Here is a 9152-nt window from a genome sequence, read left to right on the forward strand (position 1 = left end):
TAATAATTTACTACTTGCATATAGAAATCTAAACCAGATCTCACCAGTCAGCTCCTGGCTCTCCTCCAAACCATGATTTATGAACCCAGGCCTTTCTATTCTATGGCTCCACCAAGGTCTTCCAAGACTTCTGTGTTCATCTACGTGACTTAGCTTGGAGGACTTCGTGTGTACCTGTAAAAGCTGCACATGGCTCCTGCTCCCGCTCTGCTGGCTAGCATCTGGTGACTTGACCTCAGCCACTTGTAAGAAAGGCTAGGAAATGTGGTCCTCCAGTAACCTCAGTAATAAGAAGGGAGGGAGGGAAAACAGCTTTGGTGAAGTGCTGGTCTATACTTGCTCCAAGAAACTCTCCTTCAGGGACATGTGTATTTCTTTAGTAGCTGCTTACTGAGTGCCAATTTCAATATCGGTGGAAGCCAAACAATGCCTCATGTAGATCTGTGGTTGTCCCTAAGGTGTTAAAGGACTCAAAGATAAGGAAGTAAGAAAATCATTAGCAGGGTAATTTCAAACCATGGTATTGACTGTAAGACCTCTCAGAAGCCTTCTTGGCCATGTTCAGTGAGCAGCAGGATCAAGAATGACACGAGCCAAGGAAGATCAGGGTCATGAGCATTTGGATTTTATCCTTGTCAGTGCTTGGTAGCTGTCAACCTTCCATCGGAGAATAATGAAGAATTCTGGCTTTACTACATACCTTGAATCTTTTCTCCACCTCCAGATGAAAATTAAAATTTTATAGATGTTATCTAGCAACTAAGAGAAAGGCAAATGAGATTGTGGCAGGTGGCTCTGCTTCATAAGTGCAGATGCATGCTGTAAGCTTGCTCGGCGCAGACAGGCAGGGCCAGGAAAGGCTGATCCAGCCATGAGGGCAGAAGTCAAATGCCATAGGAAACCAAGCATCCTTCCTCAGTTTTAGACAAAGCCATTCTAATACTACACCCTCCATGACTCAGTATCCCTGTGGATTATTCAGAATCAGATCATTCCTGATTGAAGGAAATCATAGATGTCATCAAGTTTCAACTCCTGTCTAGTCAGCATCGCCAAATGTGATCATGAATCCCAAAGTACAACTCCTGCAATGAGGCATTTCTGCCTCTTAAAGCTATCTCATTCCTTGGGCCAGTGGTGGTAGAACATTCTTTGTCTCTTGGAGTTGCAATTTGCCTCTTTGGAATACCTTCCTCTGGTTCTGCCCCCAAACCATAACATTCTGGTCATCTTCCTTCAATGTGTACAACTTTGTCAGTATTTGGGGTGTCCACGTAATTCACTGTTCTAGTCATGGCTCTCAAGAGTGGGAGCAGGTGATGGAAACTGAGAGTAGCTCGGAGATATCAGGCATGAACTGGCTGACAGGGATGCATATCTACCCTTGTCAGTCCCCTGTGAGATATCACGCAGCCTGGTGGCTCTGTGTCTGGGTGAGTAAGGCCCTTGCCTGTCCCTGCTCACCTCTGATGACCAGAATGTGCATCGTAGTGCGTGGGAGAATTATGGGGCTCTGCGGTCTTGATGACCGCAGGCATCTGTTAAAGAGGGACTTCTCTCTTGTCCAGGGACTTCGTGAAGGCCTTTATCCAGTTTAAGAAGCCCATTGTGGTAGCCATCAACGGGCCAGCACTGGGCCTGGGAGCCTCCATCCTGCCCCTCTGTGACATCGTGTGGGCCAGTGAGAAGGCCTGGTTCCAGACACCCTATGCTACCATCCGCCTCACGCCAGCCGGCTGCTCCTCCTACACCTTCCCCCAGATCCTGGGCGTGGCACTGGTAAGCATCCTCTTTCCCTAGCAACCTCCCTCCGCAGGGTGTGTGCACTTGGCTCCTTATAGGATCCTTCTTCCATTGTGGCTTCTTATTGATGAAATGCAGGTTCCTATCCACCTGCAGAATCTTCAGCTTCCTCTGCCACTCCAGAAGAGCCAGAACTGAGGTTGGTCTGGTCTTGGGGTCTCCAAGGTATCTGCCTATGGGAACAGCAGAACTGGGAGGAGGAGGAGGAGGAGGTCCACTCACTGCGCACCTACTCTGTGCCACGAAACTATACATGTATTACCTTATTCCTCACAGTAACTCAGTAGGACTGTGTATGATAACCCAAAACACACAGTCCTTCTGTCTAAATGGTTGCTGTCTCAGCCCTGCGCCCCTGTCTGCACCCCTAGCAGAGGAAGAAGACAGAGAGATCTTACCCAGGAGATCTTCGTAGGTTGGGCCTGCAGGGAACATCTTCTTTTCCATCACTGGCCATGACATCATCGTGTGGCTGCTCCAGTTGGTAGGGGAGGTGGGAAGCATGGTTTAGCTGCACACCTGGCAAGAGACGGGAAAGGACTGTGCTGATCACACAGCAGACTCCATGCTGCAGATTCTTCCATTAAGATTGCCACGCCATGTCACTGGGTGGATCAGTGGGGCTGGTGTCCAATCACAGCACTAAGGTCAGGAACTGCTGTCACAGTGGAGAGCACTCACTGTGTGCCGCGGCTGGGCATGGCCCGGGAGGAAGGCAGTTGGATAGACATGGAAAAGGAGTCAGATTGAGCAGAGAGTGAGCTGGGCAGGGCTTGGAATGAAGGTCGGTGAGCATTCAGTGAGAATGGATGAGAGGGAGCCAGGCAAGAGGCACAAAGCTAGGCAGGCAGTCCCCCAGGAGCGGTCTGCCCAGGGACTGACAGCCACCCTCCAGCAGTCACCTGAGCTCATCAGAGACCCCCTCAGAGCTGCCAAAGCTCAGCCGAGACGACAGGCCCAAAGGCCCTACTGACTCCACAGCCCCGGAGAGTGACTTCCGCCCTTCCACGCTGGCATCTGTCTGTTGTGAATTTTTCTTTCTTTGGAAAGGACTCCAGGGTTTCTGACGACTTTTCCACCCTACTGAAAGGAAATGGTGCCTCTACCCTGATTCCTGATTGGCTGTCAGCAGCCACCCATTTCGTAACCAGGATGACTCCCATCCATCTAGGCGCTCTGAAATCTCTTTAGGGAGGGCTTTATAGTTCTAATTTCTTCCTTCTGTCCTTTTACATTTCTCCCTGTCATTGGGTTCATCTGCCTTCATCACATCAATACCCTGGACCCAGACCGTGGTATGGACCATGAGTCTGCCTCCAGATGTGGGAGAGGTACCGAGCCTAGGCACACAAGGCTACAGGAAATAACCTGGCTCCTTTGAGAATTTAACACGCGCCGTCACACGTGTCCAGGTGCAGTGCACCCAGCATACTAACCTTCTGTTGTGAGACAGCTCCTCACAGGAGTCTCCGTCTTCCCTGAGGAGCTCAGCCCACCCCTGCCTTTGCTCTTTCAGGCCAACGAGATGTTGTTCTGTGGGCGGAAGCTCACAGCCCAGGAGGCCTGCAGCAGAGGCCTGGTGTCCCAGGTCTTCTGGCCCACCACCTTCAGCCAGGAGGTCATGCTGCGGGTCAAGGAGATGGCCTCCTGCAGTGCCGTGGTGAGTTCCTGCCCTCTGTATGCCCATTCCCTTTATAGAGGAAGAAGCCACCAGGCGCGAGGGACTGACGTTCCAGATGCCATAGACAAGGGAGGTGAGAGATTAAGTCAGCAGGTGTTGCTCAGCATTGTTCCAGATTCTTTGTGCCCCATCAAAGAGATTCCATAATCTGGGTTAGTGTGTGCTGCTTTAAGAGAAAGTCCTGCACCCCCTCCCAAAGCACCAAACACTTCAGCTTTCAGAGAGAGGAGAAACCCCGGCAAATACAGGACAGGGTGTGGGACAGCTCACAGCGACTAGCCCAGAACACAGTGATGCCACACTTGGTCTCTTCTGTGCACCGAGTGCCTGGCATGTCTAAACTCCACCGTTTGACGCTGAAGAAGCATTGAAGAAAAGAGAAATAGCACCTCTACAGAGGTGCCAGTTACTAATTAAGTGTTGATTTTATCTCACCACAGTAACTGAGTATAGGAGGAGACGATTCTTGCTGTAGCTGGTGTGTTACAGGCCACTGTGCCCAGCTGAGAATGAGCATCCTGTAGAGGGAAGGCATCTCAGGAACTCTTCTGCCTGTGCTGGCTGGAACCATGACTCTGTCTCCATATCCCAAGTAGCTAGGGTTGTAGACATGAGCCACTGGTGCCCAGCTATTACTGCGAGTATTACTCATTCTATGATTATTACATTGTTATACTGTAGATGCAGCACTGCGATCACTCAGTACTGTGGTGATTACTACCTTACTAATACTCAGTACTATAGTGAGTACTACAATGATCCCTCACCTATCTGGGGAGTTATGCTCCAGAGACCCTTGTGATAGGTGAAAATCCCCCAAGTAACAGCATTATATAGTCGCCCCCCATCATATTGCGGTTCACTTATTGCTACTTCACAGATTTTCACCTGTCATGGGGGATCTCTAGAACGTAGCTCCCACAATAGGTGAGGGATCACTATTTCTGTATTTCCTTTTAAAAACCTGTGATACAGCAAAGCCACACTAAGTGAACTGCGATATAGCAAGGGACGGTGGTACCATTATTACCACGCATTGCTACAATTCCTACTCTATTATGATCATTGCTGTGATTGCTGTGGTATTATTCATTCCTCTGATTAGTACTGTGCTGCCATGATTATTACTGATCGATGCAACTTTTGTGTATTCTGGCAATTATGATGATGATAATTGCTACAGTTATTATCACTCATCAGTACAACGATTACTACTGCTCTTACTACTAAAAGGGCCATTGCTGTCGGGTGGGTTATGTGGCTGCTTTGACAACCATGAGTTCATTTCATCACCTCACCCTGGGTTCCCAGTGACCCTGAGTTAGGTGCCATTGCCCCTGACACATTGTGAAAATGTCTTAAACTCTCCTAGCGCCTACAGCAAATGGCACTATGGTGATGTCTCTCTCGGGTAAAAGGCGACGCTCTTGTGGTCTACAGTACCATAATTTCCCCACCTTCCCTTCAGTCATCATGGGGATGGAGGGCTCACTCTCTTGACCACTGGAAGCCATTCAACCACTGCTGGAACCCAGAACCAGCCAGCCCAGGCCATGGCTGGTGAACCTCTCCATCTGAGGCAGACCAAGGTCTCACAGGCCAGCACGTAGTCCCAGGGCCAGCTAACCAAGCTTCTCGGTTCCCTTCCAGGTGTTAGAGGAGTCCAAATGCCTGGTCCGGAGCTTCTTGAAGTCAGTACTGGAAGATGTGAATGAGAAGGAGTGCCTCATGCTCAAGCAGCTCTGGAGCTCCTCTAAAGGCCTGGATTCCCTGTTCAGCTACCTGCAGGACAAAATCTACGAGGTCTAAAGAGCCCTAGGTCACCTGCCCCCGTGTTCATGGGCACCTGACTTCCAGCTTGGCCCTGTGTTCTGGCCGTTGGAGCCCAGGGCCTGCCCCTGCCAAGAGTTCATCAGGGTGTCTCTTTACACCTAGGGTTGTGTCCATTCCTGTGTTTGGTTGTTCCTCATTGGTTTGCTTTCGTTTTACAAGGAAGCGCAGCACACCTGACCTCCCCACACGCTGCCCCAATTTGCCACAGAGCTGTCGAGGGCTACATCTTCCCAAGGCTCTGTTGGGTTCTGCTGTCCTTTCCCTATTTGCTGGAATGCACCGCCATGGTCCACGAGGGGAAGACCACTCTCCCTTGTCCTGACTCAGGCTGTGTCTACACAGTGCCTCTGATTTAGAGGCCACCTCTGGTTCAGTGCAGATTTGTGGCCAGGGGTTGACTGTCTTAGGGAATTCTCAGACCAGTGAGCAAGCCACTGTGTAGACCCGGCCTCAGTCTCCTCTCCAATGCAATTCTGTGTGACTATTAGGGCTTTGGTCTTAAAACCGAACTGAGCGATTCACAAACCCAGATATTGTACATTTAGAAATGTTTTGTTAAATATATATTTTTAAAACAATGTACGTGGAAATTCTGATAATTTATGTGTATTATATGTAAAGCTAGTTTTGCAAAATGTGAACTACTAGGAAATTTTTTTTCTTTATTTGGGCTTATTTATTTATTTTTGTTTATATATTATGATGTCTGATGTTCACACAGATCTTATTTTCATAGTGCCCTGGACCAAATACCATTCAAAGTTCATGTCATTTGGTGGACTCTAGCAATGAACCACATAGAAAGATAATTCAGACAGATGAAAACAGAAGGATTTCTGCATTAGGCCCTCTTGTGTAGCTGTAATGTCCTAATACCAGTTCTGCAGTTTTGTTCTTAGGAGAAATCCTGGTGGAGTCTTCTTCTCACTTGCTGTCTTTAAGGAGGCAAAGGTTTCTGCCAGCCTGCGTGGTCCCAGAGCACACCCAGTCCCTAACTGTGTGCTAGGGGAGGAGGAGAGGAGGCCCTGCTGGGGATGGTGTATTTCCCAGAATGCGATGCTGACTGAACTTGGGTTGTAGAGACCGTCTCCCTTCTGCAGAAATTCAGTGATTTCTGGTTTTTGCCTTCCAGGAGGTGGGAAAGAAATTGATACCTCTTTGCTTCTAGCTGTTCACTTACCTAAAAGAGCAGCAGCCAGGAGGAGGTACCTTTGCCCCAGTGCCCCTGGACAGCAAGAGGTCTCCAGCATCTGCACGCAGACCATCCGCCTAAAGTCTCTGGATCTGCGGCAAGAGGGAGGCGCTCGTTTGGGGTTTGTTTTTGGTTTGCGGTTTGGGTCGGTGAAGAGCGGTATGAGCACTGAGGCTGGAGCAGCTCTGCACCAGTCGAAAATTCTTAGGGAGATGGGATTTTTCATTTTTAGTCACAACCTCAAGTATTTCTTTGTTCTCTGTCCTCCTTTTCCTCTGAGTTGCCAGTCTTTGCTTGGCTCTTTCTTGAAACCCTGAGTGTGGCGAAAGAGTTGGGCACAGCTGGTAGAGAGGAAGCTGGTTGGCTACAAAGAGGAAGAGCCAGGGGGAGCCTTCTCTGCCTCCTGTGGTCCTTTGGTCTTTTTCCTTTTCCTACAAGTGGCCAGGTGCTCCAGGCAGCATAGGTAGAGGGGTTGCATGGTCCTGGGCTTTGAGTTCACAGCTGAATGTCTACCCTAGAGCAAGAGATACGGCCCTTGAAACAGTGGCTCTCACGGATATCAAGCCTCCTGACTCTTAAGATGATCTTTTCTTCACCAGAAAACCTTTTCAGTCCAGGGAAGAGGAAGTTCCCTGCCATTCTCCTCCAGCCTGTGCCATTTTGAGGGCCAGAAGAGACAACCTCCTTGGCTATGTTCAGCCAGAGGAAGTTGGGATTGAAGTCATGCCTAGCTCCCTTGTAGAATCCCATAGGAGCCGTGTACCTGGAGCATAGGAACGAGCACTGGGAAATGCTTGCTTCTGCCCCAGTGCCTGAGTGAGGCTCATGATTGCTGCCCCCCAAGCCCTTAGGTAAACTTCATTCTTGTATGTGTGGCAGAGACTCATCGCCGTTGCTGTATCTCATCTCTGCTGTTTAGCGTCTGATGAGGGTGGTGCTTGTGTTCGACGTCTACAGAATCCCACTGAAAATGGAAAGGGAATGTTTTGAATTTTCTTTTTTATCAGTCTGTACCTTTGTTTTCTGCTGAAAGAAGCGGAAGTGTTTAAGCTTTGGGCATATCATAATTTCCAAGTATATGAACACGCCAGGGATTTATAATGTCTATGGTAGCTGTGTGAACCCCTCTTTAAGGTAGAATTCATGCTGGTAATTTTTAGGTTCTGGGTGCAATTGGATTTTTATTTTAAAGACTTCATTTTGGTTGTTTGTATAAAGTCAATTCAATAGGGGAGTTCTACCAACAGAGAAAAAGTTAGTAAATGTGATTGCTCCAGGTTAGACGAGACCGTTAAAATTTTTACTTTTCAAATAGTTGTTTGGGCAACATATACCAGATCTATGGTTGTGTCAAAGGATAGCTTTCTCATGATAGGACTCAGACTTGTTTATAATCTTACACCCCAGTATCTTTTCTCCACCCCTAGAGTGCTTTCTCCCTTTCTTTCCTTTCTTTCCCTTTCTTTCCCCTGCTCCCTCCACCCTTCCTGGGGCTTGGAAGGATCTTTGAGGAGTTGTGGTTGGATTTAGCAATCCCATCCCAGAATTCCTTGTGGAATTCCTAAGTAAACAGCTATGGTGGGAAGTTGGGAGGGCCTCTATTTACCAAGGACCCCAGCAAACCACCATCTCCATTTCTTTTCTGCCCTGGGAACTTTCCTTCCTGCTCTGTCTCAGTGCTCATGATCTCTCTCATAATTTTGTCATGAAGCCATTGGAGTGAAAGCCTTGTTCCAGAGGACCTTTTTCTTTTGCATAGTTTTTGTCAAGATGCTCAGACATTCTCATCAATTGGAAGCCAGAGCCTAATGTGGAGGTCATATTCGAATGCGTGTCCCTTCCTGCTTAGAAATAATGTCTGTGCATAAAAACCAAGTTGTTGGTTTTTTTTTTTTTTTTTTTTGCTAAGAATGAAATTGGATTACTATGAGAAAGAAGGAAGTAGAGAACTAATGTAAACGTTGTCTTGTTGTTTGGTGTAGATTAAACTAGGAAATGTTCTCTCCAAAGCATGAAAATACATTTTCCCCACGTGAAGTTTAGTATGAAGATGGGAAAGTAGTAATCACAATAGACTTTGAACAATGCAACCCTATCTCTGAATAGCCACATTTAAAAATAGCCTTGACCCAACGCTGAATTGCATTTCCCATTATTAACTGTTGGTCTTAAAACTAAAAAAAGACACTTTTTAAAAGTTTGTAAACTTTTTTTAATTTGGAATTTAGTCACATTCATGCAGTTTTTCAATCTAGTTTCTGTAGAAAATTTTTTTAACAAAGAGAAACAAATAGAAACATCTGCAGATCTTCCTAAGTAAATAGTTAAGATGCAGAATTGCGTCTCTAATGTGTTTCTGTATTTAGATATTTAGATCTGTTGTATATATTAGTCAAGATACTCTCGCTAATATACACAGTATTTAAGACTCAAAATGAGATTTCTTAAGTATTTTATTTTATTCTCTGTAAATGGTTTTGTAAAATCTTTAAAAAAATCTACACTTTGCCTTTGTAGATACATCTTTGGGGTTTGTCTTGCATGTCTACTTTTGTTGTAGATAAGTGTTATTTAGTTCTTTCTGCAAATTTGGGTTAAAATGCTTACAGACTTTAATACAGTATATATTTTCAGAATATAAAC

At 46.8% G+C, this 9152-nt stretch overlaps 1 protein-coding gene across 1 annotated transcript in view; it reads left to right on the forward strand.

Moving 5' to 3' along the window:
• The window catches only part of Cdyl2 (chromodomain Y like 2), a 97647-nt gene extending 91750 nt beyond the window's left edge, over window positions 1-5897 (forward strand). The window contains exons 5-7 of the mRNA XM_042700872.1: window positions 1569-1779; window positions 3320-3463; window positions 5135-5897. Of these exons, the coding sequence (XP_042556806.1) occupies window positions 1569-1779; window positions 3320-3463; window positions 5135-5293 (514 nt within the window). The 3' untranslated portion in view covers window positions 5294-5897. The remainder of the gene's footprint in view (window positions 1-1568; window positions 1780-3319; window positions 3464-5134) is intronic.
• The last annotated feature ends 3255 nt before the right edge of the window (window positions 5898-9152 follow it).

This window comes from Dipodomys spectabilis, unplaced genomic scaffold (assembly GCF_019054845.1).
Source record: "Dipodomys spectabilis isolate Male_0828 unplaced genomic scaffold, ASM1905484v1 ptg000273l, whole genome shotgun sequence".
NCBI classification, from domain to species: Eukaryota; Metazoa; Chordata; class Mammalia; order Rodentia; family Heteromyidae; genus Dipodomys; species Dipodomys spectabilis.